The sequence below is a fragment of the Choloepus didactylus genome, chromosome 8 (genome assembly GCF_015220235.1).
Source record: "Choloepus didactylus isolate mChoDid1 chromosome 8, mChoDid1.pri, whole genome shotgun sequence".
Taxonomy (NCBI): domain Eukaryota; kingdom Metazoa; phylum Chordata; class Mammalia; order Pilosa; family Megalonychidae; genus Choloepus; species Choloepus didactylus.
Genome location: NC_051314.1, coordinates 75,430,186 through 75,452,435, shown reverse-complemented (window position 1 = coordinate 75,452,435; position 22,250 = coordinate 75,430,186). Strand labels below are relative to the sequence as shown.

At 36.6% G+C, this 22,250-nt stretch overlaps 1 protein-coding gene across 1 annotated transcript; it reads right to left on the bottom strand.

The window, feature by feature from the left end:
* Positions 1-154: 154 nt before the first annotated feature.
* On the bottom strand, positions 155-21,513 carry PRIM1 (DNA primase subunit 1). The gene is made up of 13 exons (XM_037846122.1): positions 21,204-21,513; positions 20,388-20,545; positions 16,126-16,232; positions 15,980-16,053; positions 15,066-15,202; positions 14,558-14,616; positions 13,468-13,577; positions 12,877-12,968; positions 12,558-12,696; positions 7,102-7,171; positions 6,546-6,637; positions 1,651-1,749; positions 155-272 (listed from the first exon to the last, which is right to left on the bottom strand). Exons 1-13 carry the CDS (start codon positions 21,304-21,306, stop codon positions 253-255), a joined length of 1,260 nt encoding a protein of 419 aa, XP_037702050.1. The 5' UTR covers positions 21,307-21,513; the 3' UTR covers positions 155-252.
* Positions 21,514-22,250: the final 737 nt, after the last annotated feature.

Below are 22,250 nucleotides of genomic sequence, written 5' to 3'. Positions count from 1 at the left end.
TTAAATTTTACAAATCTTATCTGAAATCCAACATCAATTTTTCCTAAAGAGCATCTTTCCAGGAACCCTGACACTCTCCATTGGTGGTCTCAAGGAATCTTTTCAGCATATTTCTTCAGAATAGGAAATTTTACTTTGCGTATTAAGACACATACATAGTTCTGCCACATTTATTAAATGGCTCTTGAATTATTTGATCTTTGGTTTGAAGGCTAGAAGATAGCCACATTGGTTTAAGGGGAGTTGTTATCTTCAGAAATCTTTCTGTAAATCTAAAATAAAATAGATTCTGTCAAAGGATAATAAAGGAAAACAAAACAAAACACATTTATTTTCACATTTTGATGTGCTTACTGCTTCCATTAAATTCACATCATACATAAAGATTTGCTTTCACATTTGCTAAAGTCCACATCATAGGCTGAGCTAGTACAGAACAAGAATACATTTAGTAAGGCAGGTTGAAATGGCAGCTTTAACCAGGCTTTCCAAGTTCACAGTCATCATTGTTCATTCAATAAACACATATTTGAGTGTCTACTAAGGCACCACTTAAACCATCACATTTAATTAAAAAAAGAAATGAAGTGGAGAGGGAATTTGTATTTCTGTAACATTGCCACAGTTTTTAGGGTATCCATTGATCTCTTCAATAATATTCTCTCTGCTGATTTTTTTCCTTTTGGCTTAAACATATGCTCAGGTCTCTCCTATTCCTAGAACTCTGCCTTTGACCTTGCTATCCTCCTGGTTCCTCCTTCTAGTTGCCATATCCAACAGGATTTTATCACTTCCCTCCTGCATTTGAAACTTGATAATCTCCTTGAAAGTCTCCTTTCTCCTTGCTTCTGTGACACTTTTCCTCCCTTTGTTCATTTTCCACTTCCAAATCATTACCAAGTCTCAAGGATGGCTCCAGCATCTGTACCTTTTGGAGATCTCCAGTGCTATTGTCCTAATGGCAATAGCCCACCTGGCCTCTTGAGCTCTAATCTATCCTTGCCTCTCCCCAGATGTATTGTTACCAGATTTATACTTATATCCTATCATTTCCGGCCTCATTTTTTTTTTTCAGACTAGCTGTACCACTTGATGGTTTCTAGAGCCATTGATGCTTTCTTGCCTCTATATGTCTTTGTTCCTGTTGTTCCTCCTAGAGTGAACAACCCTTTTTCTTTTTCCATCTTTGTACCCTTATCCAGCAAATCTTTGGTTGTGGAAATCCTACTCATGCCTCAAAGCATGGGATCTGGCATTTGGGAATTAGAATTCTTATAGCAGTTCACTGAGAGGACTTCAGATACCACCCTTTCATATGAAGTCATCTCAGATTCTTTCAGTCAGATGTGATCTCCTTCTTAGCATTTTGTACTTCTTCATTTTGCTTCATGTTAGTAAGACTATTCATTTCTTAAGGGCAGGGAGGCACGGTGTGGAATTCATTTTTGTATAACTCATCTTTGTTTCCCTCATAGGACCTGATACATAGAATGTATTGAACTGAATTAAGGGACCTCAACATTAAAAAACACTATGAATAAGACAAATCAATGAATTTTGGGGGAAGAGGGCAAACACTAGACTCTGGCTGCTTTAAACTACCCATACTAAGATCCAAACAGATAAAATGGAAAGGTAATGGAGTCTTACCACTCTTCTTGAGAAGCTCTCCTTTTCGGTATTTATCCAGTTTATCAAGAAATTGTTCAAAAATTTTCACATAAGGAGCTAGACCGGTCTTCTTATAATCTAAGTTATGAAGGACATACATTATAGTTAGTATTTTGACAGCAAGAATAACATGAAAGTATATTTTTTAAGTTTCTTTTATGAATTCTGTAGAACAGTGCTGCACAATAGAAATCTAATGCAGGAAACATGTAATTTAAAGTAATCTAGAAGCCACATTCAAAAAAGCAAAAATAAAAAGGTGAGATTAATTTTAATATATTTTATTTAATCCAATAGATCTAAAATATTGTCATGTCAACGTGTAAAAAAAAATTGACATATTTTATATTCCTTTTTCATACTAAGTGTGATGGTTAGGTTCATGTGTCAACTTGGCTAGGTGATGGTTCCCAGTTGTCTGGTCAAGCAAGTACTGGCCTAACCATTACTGCAAGAACATTTGTGGCTGGTTAATAAACCAGAAGGCTGGTTTATTAAATCAGTCAATTGATTGCATCTGTGGCTGATTACATCAATGAAGGGCCCTATGGAATTTGGACTCGTGCATCCTGCTGTACAGAATTTGGACTCATGCATCCCCACAGTTGTGTGAGACACTTTTATAAAATCTCATATTTACAGACATTTCCCTAGAGAACCCTAACTAATACACTAAGTATTCTAAATCCAGTGTGTACTTAAAGTACATCTCAATTCAGATGCTAAATTATCAACAGAAATATTTGATCTATATTTAAATTTAAATTATATAAAATATGCAGTTAAAAAAGTAGGCTTAAAAAAAAAACAAACAAAAAAAACAAACAAAAAACTAGGCTTCCATACCCAAGTTGTTCCAAACATAATTAAAACTTTCCAATAACCCAACTGAATCAGTTTTTAAATTAAAATTAAATAAAATATTTTAGTTGTACTAGCCATATTTCAAATGCTTAGTAACCACATGTGGCTATAGTATTGGATAGTGCAGCTCGAAAACTTCTAAACCACATGTATATATCTACTCTACTAGTCAGGTTTTCTAGAATTAGACAAACATAATTGATTCCTATGTTAAGTCCCATTCAACATTCCTTTCTTTAAAAATTGTGACGTCAATATTAAATACTTTAACAGAGCAAAATTTTAAAAATATAAATTTAGGGCTGTGCCTTCTGGAGACAATCATAAGTTCATCCTCACACAGCATTAAGTATAGGTTTATAAAACCTTTGATATATAAAATAGTATTAAAATGTACATAAATTTTTAAATACAGAATCTTATCCATTTAGTTGTACAATTTATAATTAATGCCCAGCAGGGGAAAAATCTGAATGAGAACAAGAAAGGGGTTTAACATGAGATTTGGATTTTGGTAGTATGTTATATCTGCATGGAATTAAGAGACCTCATAGTAGTTCCCTGAAAAGTTAAAAAAAAGAAACTAATTCTTAAAAAAAAAATTTAGTAAATATTATCTGACTTGGTACTGAAGAAGGAATCTTGATGAGGGTATTGAGGATGAATAGCTGAATAGTGGCAATTCCAATAGTACAATTTTGATTGTACTATTATAATTTTAATTATATAAATACATAAGTATATAAATATAAATTATAATTGATTATAATTTTGCTCCAAATTTTTATATCATGAATTTTCATATAATGAATAAACTTCTCCAAAGAAATAATTTAGTTTGGGCTCAACCACATAGTACTTTGAATCTTTAATTCAATATTATAAGTTCCTTGGCTGTAAGTCTATAGGTTTGTTTCACTATTGCAGATAGAATATATAAGAATATCCAAAAGATTTAAATTATAAAATGTGCAGTTTAAATATATATAATTTAAACAGATATTTACTGGTTGCCTATTATATATCAAGTGCTATGCTAAATTTTTAAAAAGTATAAGCCAAAGTACTTGGTCTCAAGAAGTTTATAAGTTAATTGGAAAAAGAAGACATATATTATAATAGAAAACAATATATGATTATATGCCACATAGGCATATGGATAATTATAGGAGTCTAAAGAATTGACCACTCAGTATTAACTGAGGTAGATACGAACTGTGTCTTGGAAAAGATACAATTAGAATACTTAGAGAGGAGGGTGGAGAATGTTCCAGGATTTGGGGATTAGAAAAAAAGGAATATAAACTGGTAGTAGTGTGAAAAAGAGCAAAGGCTTAAAATCACAGAAACTAAAGAGATAATAAGGAACTTATATATCTTATATTTCAACCTCCCATCACTTCTAGAGCATTTCTGATTGATGGCTATTAGCCTATTTATGAATTAACATATTTATGAATACTTGAATGACAGGCTGTTTTTGGACAGTATATTATCAGAAGTTTCTCCTTATAAGGAGCCAAAACTTGCCTCCCTAAAACTTCTGAACAAAGGAAAAATATGCCCACAAGGAGACAATATTAAATTTTAAAAATTGTTTTAAAGCAAAATATGCACATTGTTAAAAAGAGTAAAATGGTACTAACAGATTTATAATGGAAACATAGCAGTCCTTTGCCCTAATTCTGCCCTTTCCCTCCTCTTGAATGGCAAGCACTTTGAACAAATGAACAGTTCCACTGTTGTTTAGAAGTCTGAGGCCATTCTGATTCCCTTTCTTAGGTCTGTGGCTTTTTTTGGGGGGCGGAGGGGAAGGGTGCGGTTGAGGTTGGGTGGTGTGAGAGTAGGGAGGACTTTGAAGCTCTTTGGATCCTTTCTTAATTCTCAGTGCTTTAAAATTTCAAAATCATGTGCCTTGGTGTAGGTCTGTTTTTCATTTTTTTGTGCTGAGCCCTTTCATAAAGGGCTTATTTCTGGGACGTTTTCCTATTAATTTTGTAATTACTTTTTTCATGTTTTACCTCTTTCTGAACTCCGGTAGTTAGACATTAGAACTTTGAACCCAGTCCTCTAATTTTTAAAAATGTTTTTCTTAAAACAACAATAAACTTGTTTTTTTTATATTACTTTCTGGGAAATCTCAACTTTTCTAATCGTTCCATTCCTAATGATTATGTTTTTGATTCCTAAGAGCTCTTTCTTGTTCTCTGAGTGTTCTTTTTCATAGCATTCTGTTCCTGTTCTTGGATGCAGTATCTTCCCTTACTGTTCTCTGATATATTACAGTTCTTTAAAAGAGGTTCTTTTATTCCATTGCATTGTCTGTTTTCCCTGAGTTCCTTTTATAGTTTATTCTGATCTGTCTTTCATGTTGGAGACTTTTTTTTTCAAATATTTTAAACAGAATAGTTGTATTCCACAAACATTAATAGTGGAAATGTACTATGCTTAGGTATTATGTTAGAGCTGGTAAAGATGAAGCAAGATTTGAGCTTAGATGTTAAAAGAAGGGTAGCAACATTGGACTAAAAAGGTCAGAGACCACAGATCTACCCTGTCCAATTTGGTAGCCAGACCTACCAAATCCATTTTTCCAAAGATGATATACAGATGGCCAATAAGCACTTGAAAAGATGCTCACATCATTAGCCATTAGGAAAATGCATATCAAACCACAGTGAGATACCACTTCATACTTACTAAGATGGCTATTATTAAAACAACAACAACAGAAAAATAATGAGTAGTTGGTGAGGATGTGGAGAGAAATTGGAACTCTAGTGCATTGTTGGGGTGAATAGAAAACGGTTTAGCCACTGTGGTAAAAAGTTTGGGAGTTCTTCAAAAAGTTAAACATAGAATTACCATGACCTGGCAATTTCACTCCTAAGAATATAGCCAAAAGAACACCAATGTTCATAGCAGCATTATTCACAAGAGCCAAAGGAGGAACAAATGTACATCAACTGATGAATGGATAAGCAAAGTGTGGCATATCCATACAATGGAATATCATTCACGCCATAAAAAGGAATGATGTGTCTGAGACATACTACATCATGGATGAACTTTGTAACATTATGCTAATAGTTGTCAGACACAGAAGGCTACATATTGTAGGATTCCACTTACATGAATGTCTAGAATAAGCAAATAAGTGGGAGTTATTGCTTATGAGTTCACAGTTTGTTTTTGGGTGATGCAAATGTTTTGGTAATGGATGATGTTGATGGTAGCATGACTATGAATAATTAGTGGCACTGAATTGTACACTTAATTCTGGTTAAAATGGCAAATTTTTTGAATTATTTATGTGTTACCACAATAAAAGAAAATTAAGTGAAAATAAAAGTTCAGTTTCTCAAGTCACATTAGCCACATTTCAAGTGCTTAAAAGCTACATGTGGCTAGTGACTAACATATTGGACTGTGAAGATATATATTTCCATCTTCAGAGAAAATTCTATTAGATTCTATTGCTATAGAGTATCTTTTGAGTGTTGGTAGATTTGATTTCCATTAGTAGTAGGATTTATAAATTCCTAGTTCCTTCAAGTTCTTGAGTATTTGAGTTAATTTTAGTTTACATCTGTATTTACTATAAAACCCGTCTGGATACATCAAAAACAAAGTAAAGGACAGAAGCACTGTGTATGTAGTAAGTGTTTAATAAACAACAGTTGAATCTAAGAGACTGTGAGATTCAAATAACCGTCAACAATAACAACAAAACAACTATCAACACCAATTGACAATTTTTTCTCACAATATCAATCCCATCAATTAGAATTTGCTTGGTAAATATTTGTTGAATCAAATTGGATCAATAGCACCACTTAAGTAATTGATGAAGAAAAGACAGAAACATTATTGCTACAGCATTATTTGTTACGAGCTGGCTTCAGGATAAACATTGACCCATTCTGAGCTGAATCCAAGGGGAATTAATTAATTGTTGGGATGACAGAAAATATCACTAAAAAAAGTGAGATTTCAATATACTAACCTACCTCTGGTTCTACGTTTGATGTCAGATTCAGCTTTATTCTCCTCTTTTTCCTCTTCGTTAGTAGAAATGGTATCCAGTTCATGGCAGATGAAGCTACAAGTCACAGAACAGGAGAATTTCACAGTTGGCTCCTGGTTAACATTACCCAATGAATGATAGCACATGAACCCCACAAGCTTTTCTGTGAAAAAACTGTGGGGCCAATTAAATTTGAGATATTCTAAACTAACCTTGGAGTTTTTTCATGTACATTAGCATATTATAGACTGGGAAATCTTGCAGAAATGAAACTTTTATTTTGTTTAAGTCAACATTTCCCAACCTTATTTGACCTTAAAATCTTCTCATGCATAACAGCAGCTGAAGAACTTGTGTTCTGTAGAACTCAGGAAATGTTGCTCTACTAGGCATCATTTTGTAAACTCAGAGCCAGGTGGCTCCATAACCAAATATACATTCCCATGCAGCTACCTTTCTGGAAGAATCTAATCCAGTGTACTTCAAATTCAGAACAAAAATCACAAACAAACTCAAATTAGGAGTGATCTGGACTATACCTTATGGTTGGAACAGCAAATGGGTCAAACTGATCCACTTTCTGTAAATCAATAGGAACAGAAATGCGACCTGTAAGAACCAAAAGTTATAAACTGATGATTGTGGAATATAAACTATTATAGCCTCTCTCTCTCTCTCTAAGCAGTTTTACTGAAATATATTCACATACTATACAATCATCCAAAGTGTACAACAGTTGTTCACAGCACCATCATATAGTTGTATACCCACACCACAATTTTTAACATTTTCATTACTTCAAAAATAATAAAAATAAAAGTAAAAAAGAAACACCCCAAACATCCCACACCCCCCCCCCAACTCATCTACTTCCTGTCCCCATTTTTCCACTCATCTGTCCATACACTGGGTAAAGGGAGTGTGAGCCACGAGGCCCTCACAATCACATGGTCACACCATATAAGCTATACAGTCACACAATCATCTTCAAGAATCAAGTATACTAGATTGCAGTTCAACAGTTTCAGGTATTTCCTTCTAGCTATTCTAGTAAACTAAAACTAAAAAGGGGTATCTGTATAATGCATAAGAATAATATCCAGAATGACGTCTCAACTCCATTTAAAATCTCTCAGCCACTGAAACTTTGTTTCATTTCTCTTCCCCCTTTTGGTCTAGAAGACTTTCTCAATCCTACGAAGGTGGGTCCAGGTTCATCCCCAGGAGTCATGTCCCACATTGCCAGGGAGGTTTACACCCCTGGGAGTTGTGTCCCACGTAGCAGGGAGGGCAGTGAGTTTACCTGCCGAGTTGGCTTAGAGAGGGAGGCCACACCTGAGCAACAAAAGAGGTTCTCTGGGGGTGATTCTCAGGCACAATTATAAGTAGACTTAGCCTCTTCTTTGCAGTAACAACTTTCATAAGGGCAAGCCCCAAGATCGAGGGCTCAGCCTACTAAAATGGTAATCCCCAATGCTTGCGAGAATATCAGGAATTCCCCAGGTGAGGAATTTAATGTTTCCACCTTTTTCCACAGGCCCTCAAGGGGGCTTTGCAAATACTTTTTATTCTCTGTCCAGATTACTCTGGGATGTATCAGGGCTGCACGCTAACCTGTACAAACCAACCAGAGCTCACTCCCTATTCAAGGTTCCATGTAATTATGGTGTTTGAGTAAACTGACCATATAAGTTAAATTATATAGTGTACTACAGAATATATCGATTTTGTACCAAATAAACATCTTTTTCTTTGGTCCCATACAGAAGCCAAAGTTTTAAAACACAGTTAACTGAGCCCTCGATCATGGGACTTGCCCTTATGAAGCTCGTTACCGCAAAGGAGAGTCTAAACTTGCATGTAATTGTGCCTAAGAGTCTCCCCCTGAGTACCTCTTTGTTGCTCAGATGTGGCCCTCTCTCTCTCTAACTGAGCCATCTTGACAGGTGAACTCGCAGCCCTCCCCCCTACGTGGGACCCGACTCCCAGGGTTGTAAATCTCCCTGGCAATGCAGAATATGACTCCCGGGGATGAATGTGGACCCGGCATTGTGGGACTGAGAGTATCTTCTTGACCAAAAGGGGGATGCAAAATGAGACGAAATAGTTTCAGTGGCTGAGAGATTTCAAATGGAGTCAAGAGGTCACTCTGGTGGACACGAGAGGTCACTCTGGTGGACATTCTTATGCACTATATAGATAACACCTCTTAGGTTTTAATGTATTGGAATAGCTAGAAGTAAATACCTGAAACTACCAAACTCCAACCCAGCAGTCTGGACTCCTGAGGACAATTATATAATAATGTAGATTACAAGGGGTGACAGTGTGATTGTGAAGACCTTGTGGATCACACCCCCTTTATCTAGTGTATGGATGAGTGGAGGAATGGGGATAAAAACTAAAGGACAAATGGGGTGGGATGGGGGGATGATTTGGGTGTTCTTTTTTCATTTTTATTTTTTATTATATGGTCTGGTTCTTTCTGATGTAAGGAAAATGTTCAGAGATAGATGTGGTGACGAACGCATCACTATGTTATCATACTGTGGACAGTGAATTGTATACCATGGATGATTGTATGGTGTATGAATGTATTTCAATAAAACTGAATTTAATTAAAAAAAAAAAAAAAAACAACACAGTTAATATCATCCTCTATCTTTTAGTCTGATCTACCCCAGTCTCAACGAAGTCCATTTCATTCATATCTCCAATTGAAGTCTGATCTCTTTTTTTATCCTTTTTAACAGTAGCTGCATGGGGCAATGCTGACACTCATAGCTGCCAAACTGTGGCTCCGAGTTCCAGGTGCCACACAGACACCTGAAGCTCCAGGGACCGACCAGGTCACACACAAACAGCTCAGTATCTCAGAATTTAGAAATAACTGTTACAACTCATGAATAGATGTAACTGCTGTAAGAGCTTACAATCCAGGAAACTTTACATAAGCCCTCCCCTGATAACACATGCTCCCAGATTCAATTCTCAGAGTTTGCACATTATTATTAGTCCTTATTAGTGAGGCATTATAATGTTCATCTTCTCATTTCTGGCTTCTTTCACTCAACCTACTGTCCTCAAGGTCCATTCACCTAGTTGCATACCTCACAATTTCATTCCTTCTTGCTGCTGCTCAGTATTCCATTGTGTGTACACACCACAGTTCACCATTCGGTTTATCAGATGATGTACCCTTAGGCCACCTCCATTCATTGCAAATTGTGAATACTGCTGCCACAAACACCAGTGTGCAAATGTCCACTTGTGTCCCTACTCTCAATTCCTCTGAATATACAATCAATAACAGGGTTGCAGGACCATATGGCTTACTTAGCTTCCTGTGGAACCACCACACTGCCCTCCAGATGGGCTGCACCATTCTACTTCCCCACCAACAGTGAATAGGTACATCCCTCTCTTCATTTTCTCCAGCACTCGTATCCCTCTGTTTATTTTTTTCAAAAGTTTTGTTCACATACCACACAATCCATCCTAAGTAAACGATCAGTGATTCCTGGCATAATCACATAGTTATGTATTTACCACCACCATCTTTATGAGGACATTTCCATTTCTTTCACAATGAAAGAGGAAGAGGAGGGAAAAAAAACGAAGAATAAAAGATAGAAGAAAAAAAAATACAACGAAAAGATCATATAACCCCACCACCACCACCACCAAGATTCCCATACCACTCCCTTATATCCCCCACTTACAGACATTTAGCTTTGGTGTATTGCCTTTGTTATAATTAACGGAAGCATCTTACAATGTTACCATTAACTAGACTCTAGTTTGTACTGATTATATTTTTTCCCCTATACTATACAGTCTTCAACAGCTTGCAATGTTGACATTCATTTGTTCTCCCTCATGTAAAAACATTTTTATATTAGTACACTTAATCACCATCATTGACCACTCTAGGTTTCACTATTTTACAGTCCCAGTCTTTATCCTCTATCTATCTTTCTGGTTTCATACATGCCCCTAGCCTTCCTCTTTCACCCATACTCACATTCATCTTTGTTCACTGTACTTACAATATTGTGCTACCATCACACAGTATTGTGCTATTTCTGGATCTATATGATCAGTCTTGTGAACATTCTGTACTCCTTCAGCATCAGATGCCTGATCTCTATCCTCTTTCTAACTCCTGATAACCTGTGTTCTCAACCTGTGTTAAAGTCGAAACAGCAGCATGTTTCTTATAAGTAATTTTTTTTTTATTTTTATTTTGAAATAATTTGAAACATATAGGACAGTTGCAAATACAATACAAACCCCATACAGAGAACTCCATCACCCCCCCACCCCCAGATATCCGTATCTACCAATTTTACATTTTGCTACCATTGCAGTTCCTTCTTTCCTTCCTTCCTCTCTCCCTCCTTCCTTTCCTCCCCCCCTTTCTCTTTCTTTCAACTATATATATTCTCTTTCTATCAATTATCTATCTACCCATTTAACATCTTCTGAACATTTGAGAGCAGGTTGCAACTGATAAGTTATTTTTGGTTAAAATTTTTATCTAAGGCTTAGAACAAGGGTTAGACTCATCTGTTAAGAACAATATTTAGAAATATAAAGTACTTCTACAACAACAAAAAACAGATGTTAAAGAGTACTGAATTATTTCCTGTTGCTGCTTGTTTCTACTTTTATTTCTTCTCTCTCTTTCTAATATCCTCCCTATATAAGTTAGAACAATCTCAGATTTAGTGAACCCTAAAAATGGAACAAAATTGATGGAAATAGTTCATTATATTAGCTTGGTTTATTTGCTGAGATCAGAGTAGACACCCATATATTGGCATCTTTAGAAAGCAAGTTGGAAATAAAATGGACAACATTAACCTACCCTTTTACAGTATCCACACTTGGAACACTACATAAAATTCTTCACATCTTAAAACTGACATAATGAACCTAAAGAATTCTGGGTGAGTAACAAGTAAAATAATTAAGGGAACTGGGAATTGCTGCTTAAAGACAGAGTAAAAAGACTGCAGCTACTTAATATGAAAGGGAAAGGAATATAATAAAAACATATACGTTATGAGTGAAGATAAATATTCACCCAAACCTTGAATATTAGAGTGAAGGGATACCCATTGAAGCTTTAGAATTAAGCTTAAAACAAATAATAAGAAATATTATGCTTATTATCAAAACAAACAAACAAACAGGTTTGAAGAAGGCCTATATAAATGTATGGACTAAAGTCATATAGGTTATTAGAGGAAAACTATGCAGTTTGGGAAAATTGAATATGTGCCAGACACTTTCTAAGCACTTTACATTTGATCTTCACAATAACCCACTGAGGTAGGTACTATTATCATTTCCATTTTACAGTTCAGAAAACTCAGACATAGAGAAGTTAACCCACAATGAGTAAGTGACAGGGTATGACTGGTAACACCAAAGAGGACAACTATAGACTTCTCTTTATGTCTCCTAGTTGGATAGAGAAAAGTTTTGTGTCAATACAGCTACTTTTATATCTATTTTAAAGTCAATTTCAGTCCACTAAATCTAATCTAAGAGAAATGTAAAGAATAAAGCTAAAACTATTGAAAAAGAACTGAAGGAGGCAAGAGAGTAGAAAAAACACAGAAGTATTAAGATCTGAACTCTCTTCCTAACTCTGACACAATTTGTTTATGACTGGACAAGTCACCTTAACCTCTTAGCCCACTATTTTCTCATCTGTACAATGAGTACTATGATTCCTAAGGTCCTCTCCAACTCTAATTCTAATTCAGAGCCTCAGAAACTCAACTGAAAAATATTTACATAGTAGAACTGAGCTGGGAGGTATTTAATTGACAATGTAAAAAATAAGTTAATTAGGTATTAGCTGACAGCAATTGTTCAACCTTCTATTATCTCGGAGATTATATGTATTCATACCCAATAAAGTGCTAAACAAAAAATAACTTTCATTTTTCTTTTGGTTGTCCTTACTTTCTTTACATAGTACCTGTTTTAGGATGAACACTAAAAGGGCTTTTCAGTAGATGATTGATTCCTTTGCTAACATTGATATCCAGCCGTGGAAAACAGTACTGGAGCATGATCTCCCATTCTAGCCAGGGTCCACATTTGTCATTTTTGGTATTCTGAAAGCAGACGTAAGTCAGCATGAGGATCAATAGGAACGAGAGATTTTCTTGAAAGAAGGTTAAAAAATGATCTTCAACCATCTATAACCATCTATAACTTACTAAACAAAAAAATCAGAATTTAAATAACAATAATTGCATCATTATATTTGTAGTACAGATTTCAATGGAATATACCTGGCATCTGCTGGCTACTTTCTTCAAAAGCTCCCAGCGCTGAAGTGAACTGTGTTGTTTTTGGAAGCCTTGCTGAAGTTCATCATGAATTGGTGATGGGTCATTAAGGAACACACTCATTTAGGGCATATCAATGAACAACTTAGTTTTCAGTATGTATTACCGTAAGAATATCTAAAGCTTATAAATATTTAGAAAGTAATTATTAATGTTCTCTACAATGCAAATGTTAAAACATTTATTTCCTTAAAGATTCCCCTGTTAAAATACAGTGGAGACTTGACAGAAAGAATGCCTATAAGGTTTAATGTAGAAGAGTTCCCTGGTCTGCACATATTTTGACTCAATGATTCAGCATTCCTTAAATAGCCATTAATTCTAGGAGGACTATCTTCCAGAAACAAGGAAACTGATTTGTGAAATGGCCTCATTTCTCATTGTATTCAGACTAGAGATACAAAAATGCAGGAATTTAGGAGGCATTTTGTGTGAAAAACATTAAACTTATAGGAATAAGTATATGAGACTATACAGGCAGAACACATATATAGATCAATATAACTAGCTCAAAATGGTCTCAGGAAAGGATATTTTCAGGAACAAGGGCTAAAATCTTATCCCAGCATTCTTTATTTTCAAGAATATCTTGATTGACCAAGGCATACTCTTCAAAGTATTTTTTTATTATGTTTATAGACCTTCTGTAGGAACAAAACCAACAAAGCCCCAGCATTTGGCACATATAACATCACATAGGTATTGTTGCTGTTTGGTGGGACACTAGTGCTTTTTCAATTTTCAATGATTTCTAGAACTTAATGGAGTAAAATGAGAATAATATTCCATTGCAGAATCACAAGAGTTAAATGAGACACTCTAAGGGGAAAGAACCTACCTAGCATAGCACCTGGCTGAGAATAGATATTCAAGAAATGTTGACTTTTTAATTAAACTCCACAACCTAGAAGTTTAATAGCGTCAAAAATAAATATGTATCAAGGATAGAAAGCAACCAAGCAAGGACAACACATCAGCAGTAGAATGTGTGGGATACAGTCTAAAATTTCTATTCTGAATATTCCTTTAACATCTTAACAATTATATAGAGCTCTGCAATTTGCAGATACACTTCACACCTCCTGTTTCATTTAATTTTTTGCCACAATATTTAGAGATAAGTAGAACAGACTCTGTTCTCCCCATTGTACAAATGAGGAAATGGAGGCTCTAATATTTTATTAAGTTCATAGGAAATGGCAGGATAGGGATTCTTATTCCTAATCCAATTCTCTTTTCACTATCCCAGAGAAGAAGTGAATTCAATGGAAAGAGCATGGGCTTTGGAGTCAGGCAGACTGGGACATGAACCTGAATCGAGCAGTTACTTGTTTTGTGATGCCAAGCAAGTTATACAGTCTCCCTGAAACTTACTTTCCTCATCTATAAATGGAGATCCTATCATAAACCTCATGACGCTGTTGTGAAGACCAGTGAGAACATTTGTAAAACATTCAATATGGATACTGCAGCATGTACTGAAGCACAGAATAGGCACTCGTTAAACTGTAGCTATTATTATACTATGAATGCTACCCCAACAGTGAAAATTGATAACAAGGTAATTCTAAAAGCACACGTAGGTAAATCAAACACAAACTACATGGAACCTTTTCCAACAGACCTGACGAAAGGGTGAATTTTTTCACCAAGGTGAACTTTCTTTTTAATTTCTTGACCACCCTAAAAAATAAACCATCAAAAAAGAATTTTGTGTGTATCACATAAAACATAAATGAAATTAAACTATTTCTTTTCAGTATTCTATTATCATATTTAAAATTATATATATATATGCAAAGACATTTCTTACATTCTGTCAAAGTATAGAAGCTTAGATGCTATTTCATATAATCTCAATACCTGTAACTTTCTGTGTTAACTTTTCTTGAAATAATTGAACCAGAAAAGTAAATTAACTGTCATTTTGCCACAAAGGTGGACACATTGTAAAATACGAAATATCAAAAAAAAAATGTAGCTACTATGATCTTATTTAATTTATTGATAAGATCATCTACTCTGGGAAGTGGATGCTACAAAAGATAGTTTAATTTTCTTTGTTACTAAACATACGAGACTTGGCAACATGGGCAAAAAAGAGATGTAAATTACCATTAAGAGGATCTTACCTTTAAAAGACTCAAATACTCAACTATCCCAGAACGTACCGCGGAGGACAATTTTCTAACCGATTCATCACAGACCCAACAGTGAACACCTCTCCTTCCGGAATATACCCAGAGACGATGCTTAAATCCAAAGTCCTCTGAGGAAGGCAGGAATAATAGGATTTAAAACAAATCTACAGATTCCAGGTTCTTGCTTACTTCTTTAGTCTCATTTTAAATCTCTTATTCACATGTACATTCCCTTTAACCATACTGGATTATTTGTAGTTTCCCAAATGCCCCACACTCTTGCCTTTATGTGTTTACCCATCCTGGTCTCGCTGTCAAGAATTTCTTCATGCCCCAGCACTTCCATTTCTCTCCCTGACCATTTATCCTTAAAGACTTGTCTCAGGATTTTAAAGGAGTTAATATATTTAAAGTATTTTAGAATGGCACCTGGGACATAGTAAGCCCTATATAAGAGTCAGCTATCATTATTATCATTATCATCACTTCTTCTGGGAAGCCTTTTCTAACCCACTCTCTTCCCATTCTTGTGCACATTCCTATTGCTCTATATCCCCAGAGCACCTTGTGCATTTTACTTAATACAAATATATCTGTCTCCTTAGAGTGTGTGACCTAATAGAGGTAGGAAGTGTTATCTTTCATATTTCCTTCATCTGGAACAGCACCTAGTCACAGAGTTGCCCTAAAAATGACTGACTTGGGAAAAAATGCACTTGTTTGCTCAACAGCTTTATTAGAATTCTGACTGCAACTTTATTCAAATCTTTTATTTCCTCATCATATGTTTCAAGGAAACATATTAAAAATTCATAAGATTAGATTATAAAATGGTACAGATAGACTAACATTCAGAGGAAACAGATTCTTGCATCTGTCCCCACTCAGATACTGCCGATACTTGCCCTTCAATGCTCGGTCGATGATGTGTATGGCCATTGTCATGAGGGTCCAGCACTTAGAACATATGTCTGCAGAACTGGAGCAGAGGCATCATTACTCACTGTCAGTGACATCACCCACCCCAACAGCAAGGCCCGGGGTCCCTTACCTACAACATCTCCTCACATCGTCATAGTCTGTCATATCAATGTCAAACACCAGCTCTTTCTCCTGAGCCTGGAAAGCTCCCAGCTTCACTGTATTGTATTGACTAGGCTACAAATACAAAGTATTTATCAGTTTCTGTGAGAGCTGCCATGCTGTTACATCTGCTATGTTCTACCCACACAGACAAAGTGGCCAAAGAGAAATGGAAAAGCCACATAATGCCAAGTCTATGTCAGTTAAAGTTTATTCATTTGGATCCCCCAAATCCAGAATTGATGACAAATTAACATTTATAAGAGTTAGATAAATATATATTCACCATAAATATTTGTTGCTTGACAGAAATCATAAACTTTTTTGGTTTCTGGTAAGGAAGGGTACTTATAAATAATTAATACCCTGTTGCAAGGGGTTTTAAAGACCTTTACTTGTTATTGTATACGCAAGTAATCAAGATGTAGTTATTTTAAGATATTCAATCATTCGAAAGGATCTTCTCAATGCATATGAATTGAGCCTTTATAATAAAAAGGTTATGGTCTACCAATAAAGAAGGTGGAATGAATACAGATACTTTTGTTCCCTTCAGAGCCCTACAAAAATGTTAGAAAAGGGTTTTCAAGGCATAACCCTTTTTTTTTTTTAAATTAAATTCAGTTTTATTGAAATACATTCACACACCATACAATCATCCATGATATACAATCCACTGTCCACAGTATGATAACATAGTTATGCGTTCATCACCACAGTCTATCTCTGAACATTTTCATCAAGGCATAACTCTTTTAAAAAAGAACCAAAGAGGGGACAACACTGTTACAATTTTTATAACTGGAAATCAGAAGGGAGTTGTAACTGAGGAGACCCGTAGAAGCCGAATCTTAAGCTGTCAGTAAGGAGAGCTAAGAAGCAACCCAATTTATACAGGATCTCCAAAAGGCTCAGGAATAGGTATCTCTGGAGTGTGTGTATGTGAGGTATGGTGGAGGAGGCTGGTGGTGAGGCTGAGATTTAATACAGGAGGACTGGTTCAAAGTCTTTTCAAGAAGCAGTTAACTCCCAAGGTTCCTACACTTACTTTGCAGAGTTGGGTAACTGCTCTTTCTTTTATCTAGCACAAGACACCTAATTTATTATCTGGAGAATGTAAAACAGGCTTTCTGCATGAGGGGGACAACAGGCACAGTCAAAGAAAGGGGGTATTATACTGATAATAGGAGGATTAACTGGACATTTTTACATATGGAATGTTGAAAACCAACCTCCTTCCCCCCACTTCTAAAACCTTCCACTACCACCCCAGGCAGGAGACTGGAATTCTTCTCTGAAGAATCTGACCAGGTTAAGAGGACACTTTTTCAAAAACTTTTGTGGGTCAGACATTGTTCTTAGCCCTACAAATAGATGAGTGATCAAACCAAAGATCTCTGCCCTAGTAGAGTTTTTACCAACAAAGATCTAGAAAAACTGACACCAATTAAATGGCCCAGCCAGATCATCCTGCAGTAAAGAAATCTCAATCATGCGTACAGAGCTTCCAATATGCTTTTTGTACTCTTAAATATAAGCAATGAGTAAGAAAGTAGCAGACATCTGAGAAAAGCCTCTAATATGAAATAGAAGGGGGAAAACAGAAAATAAAGCAACTTAGAGAAAGCAGACAGTGCAAGAGAAGAAAACTTAAAAACCATCATAATGTCCTCAGAGAGATATTTTATCAATGAAAAATGTACAGGATGCACTAAAAAAAAAAGAGCTCTTAGAAATTAAAATATAGTAGCACAAATGAAAGCCTCAAAGGATAGATAATAAAAATGAGGAAATACCCTAAAAAGTAGAGCAAAACGAAAGAGATGGACAGCCAGGAGTTACAACATCTGACTTGAGGATTTCTAGAGAGAACAGAGAAAACAGACAAGAAAAATTATATATATTTTTTTTAAAAAAAGAAATTTCCCAGAATTGAAGGACATGAGTCTATAATAGAAAGGGTCCACTAAATATCCAGCACAATAGATGAAAAAAGATGCACTCCAAGGCACATTACTGTGAAATTTTAGAACACTGGGGATAAAGAGAAAATCCTAAGAGCTTCCAGGTCTAGCATATAGGAACAACAATCAAAGTAGGTGTCTTAATAGCAACATTGGAAACTAGAAGATAATGGAGCAATCCATTCAAAATTCTGAGAGATGATGATTTCTAAACAATCATCAGTCAAGTCTAAAGGTAGAACAAAAGATATTTTCTGGATATTTAAGGTGTCAAAAATTTTGTCTTCCACACACTTTTTCTCAGGAAGCTCCTGGAGGATAGTTGGTGCCAAAATAAGGGAGTAAAACAAGAGGAGGACATGGGATTGGGCAACAGGACATCCAATAAAGGAGAGAGGTGAGAGGAATCCAAGGTGATGGTGAAAGGAGATTAAAGATCATATTTATCCATCAGGCCTAGACAGCCATCAGTCTAGACTGGAGAAGTCAGAATGCTCCTGGAGGAATTTCTTCAAGATGAAATTGAAAGACTACCTGAAAGTTCTGAATATATTGGGAGATTTAGACAATTGGCAAAGAGTTTGGGATTGAATTAGTGATCTAACCCCAGTTATTAATTTAATCAAAATTGTATTAGGAACATAAGGGAATGGAAAGGTTGCATGTGTGGTAGGAAGTGAGGTAAAAGAAAGCTAAATCTTCATCTCCCAGTGTGGAAAGTCAATAGATAATGCTTAAAATGAAAAAAAAAAAAAAAAAAAGAAGAAGAAGAAATATAAGCTGTTATCTAAAGACAAGAAGGCAAAAACTAAGAATCGGCCAAAAGAAAGTGGTTGTCCTTAGAGAGCAGTAAATGGGAGGAGAGGAGAGTGACTCTTTTTTAAGCCTTATAGAGCTGCTTATTCTGTAAACTATGTGCATATATAGCTAATAAAAATCACAAAACAAAATACAAACAGAAAATGGTTTATAGATGTCTTGGCTCAATAAAAAAATGAGACATTCCCCCCCTCTCCAGGGTTAGAGAGAAGGAAGTAGAGTAGAACCCTGGCCTTCATTTTGAGAATTCAGTTTTATGCTTCACCTACTAAGAGGTATAATCTGCTCCAAAGCATTTTTCCTGCCTTTTCTGATCCTGGTGAGGGGTGATAAGCCTGGGATTTAGAGTAAAAACACCTGGGTTCAAGTCCCAACTCTATCAGCTGGAAATTCTGTGACTTGGGAAAACTGTTTTACTTCTCTGGGCCTGTTTTCTCCTCTGTAAAAAGAATAATGAGGATTGATATGAGGACCAAATCACTCAACATAAGAAAAAGCTCCATATAAAAGTTTATCATTCCTGTGCATGTATTTTTTTCCCATGTGTTGTATCTTTAAGGAGGAGAAGAAGGGCAATTTTTGGTTTATTCATTCAATAAATGTTTACCGGGTGCCTTCTATCAGCCAGGTGGTATTCTAGGCACTCAGGATACATCAGTGTCAAGAGGGTAGGGAAAGTAGCAGGTTGCAGTAGGTTGCATTGAGAAAGGGCTATTTGAGCAAAGACTTGAAGTAAAGTGAGTGAACAAGCCAAGCAGATATCTGAGGAAATGGGTTCTAGGCAGTGGAAACAGCTTGGGCAAGTCACTATGGCTGGAGGAGAGTGAGTGAGGGGGAGAGAGAGGCTTTTACTCTGGATGAAATGAAGAACATGTGGAGAATAGTTTTGAGAAGAATCGTAGAATCCGGCTTGTTTTTAACAAGATCACTCTGGTGCCCGTGTTGAGAATAGACTTCAGAGCATAGAGTGACAAACTATTAGGTTTTTATAGTAATTCAGGTGGGAGATGATGATGATAGAAGCACTGGTGGCAGTGGTTGGATTTTAGATATATATTATGGTAAAGTCAAAGGGATTTCCTAATCTAAAGGATATGAGAGTCTGAGAGAGAGAGGAATTAGGAATAAGTCCAGTGCTGGGAGAAAACATGGTTTTTTTTTTGGTTCCCTACCATTGACTTCCTTGTTAGTCTTTTAGCCAGATATCCACTTTTATTTTTGTTCTAGTGAGAATGAAACCCATTCACTTCTAACTGATTTTGAGTCAGTAATGTAGAGTGTCAAAGAACAAAGAGATTACAATTTACTTGCAAAAGTCAAATAAGCAGTCTTAACAATGTTCTTAACTTAAATAAACTCTAAAAAATAGTACCCCAAAAGCTAGGGCACTAACAGATCCTTGGTTTAAAAAACAAAACAACAAAATACATTTAAAAAGATTTCTTACTCTGTGGGAATATACTGCGCCTATGTCAATCTTGTATGGATTCATTTTCTGCATCTCCTTTTCCAGCTCACTCTGATTGTTGAAAGATTGGTAGCGAATATAAATATCATCTTTCAAAGTGAATGAAAATTCACGGTGTTGAAAGTAATTCTTTACCACTGCAAAATAAATTTACATGTTAAAATTAATTTGGTACTTTATTCAATTCAAGGCATATGACATTAATCAATGAGAAGATATTTAATGAGCTACCTGGGCTCAACACTGCGCTAGATGTAAACAAAAGCATAAGGCTTAGTCCCTAATTTGAATGGGTTTACCATCTATTATCTGCTAGGAAAAAGCAAAAATGAGGATAAAGATGAAGAAATATCTTGCAAAATACAATGCCATTTCTGTCTACTTGGTGGACACTAATAAATGAAATCAGGTGCGAAGATGAAAGTACTTTTCCGTCTCCGGGAGACACTGAACTGTCCCTCATGCAGATCACACTGCTGCAGCTTCAGGCTACAACCGCGCAACCCCCGGGGTTTATGGACCGCAGCAGGTAAACCGGCCACCGGATGTGAGCCTGACCAGGTGGTGGTAAGGAGCAGCGGCCCTGCCTTTCACTGTGCAGTCGTAGGCTGGCTGCCATATCCTGTCTCGGCCCACGTCCTCTTCAGGGGTGGTGGGGAGGGTTGGAGATAATGCATAAGGGCGCCTGGCACAACGCCTGGCGCACAGAAGGCATTTCGTAAAGTCATTCCAAGAACACCCCGCCGGAACCTCTCACACTCCCTCCCGCCCCACCCCGCTCCTCGCGTCCATCACCTCCGCCATAGTTGAGCCAGCGATAGTACTGGGAGTAAGGAAAGAGCCTCCGGTAATAAAGCTTAAGCAGTTCAGGTAGCTCCGCGGGGTCAAACGTCTCCATGGTGCAAGGAACTTGACCCAGGCAAATTTAACTGCAGGAATTGGCGGGAACCACACCACCGGAGCCTCCGCTAGTGCGCAGGCGCGCTGCGGCCGCGGCCCATCCCCTGCCGGGGCCTCTGGGAATTGTAGTTTCCTCTTCGGATTCAGCCGGGGCGGGGAAGTGCTCCCACTGAGTTCCACGCTCGGGGCGCCGGATAAATGGGCGGGGAAGCTGGAAGAATCTCTGTGGAAAGGTGAGACCGTTTTCAAAAGGTAAGCATATTGGCTTAAGTTATAAAGATGAAGGAAAAAAAGTTCCTCACTAAACTTTATAAATGTTTTAGAAATAACACATTTAAACAGTGTAAACCGGTATCCTTTTAAGAGGGCTTGGAAATTAGTTCTTTTAATATTTCATGGAGTTATAAGGCAATGGAACACCCAGGATTACTGAAATATAAATTAAAGGCAACTGCAGAATCATGGAATGCCTTACGAGTATGAAAGGATCCCGTTTGCTACTGATGTAGCGGAGCTGCCTTGCCCGGTAAAGATACATCTCTTTGCAACTGTGGATTGGGATGGGCCGTCTGTTAATTATATCAGTATGGTGTCACTTGAAAACCATCATTTTCATGAATTTTATTTTTTACGGTGATGGTAAGAAAGGAGAGAATAGCGTCTCCTGTAAGCTTTGGATTTCTGTGCCTAATCTTGAAAATGATCATTGCCTTCCATCTCCTGTGGGCAGGGTGGTCTAAAATGGGCTCTGTGCACATCATATTTACTTGAATGTTGCTGGAAATCTGGCTTCCTGCACAAATCTTTGTTGATTTCTGCAGTCCTTATGCATCCTGGTTAAGGCAGGCTGAATTTCAGGGCAGGGAAGGTCTTCACTCCCCCAGTAGTAGGAGTGCTATGTGGAGGGCCCTTTTCTGGAACCACTTCCACCTTGGACTTCTT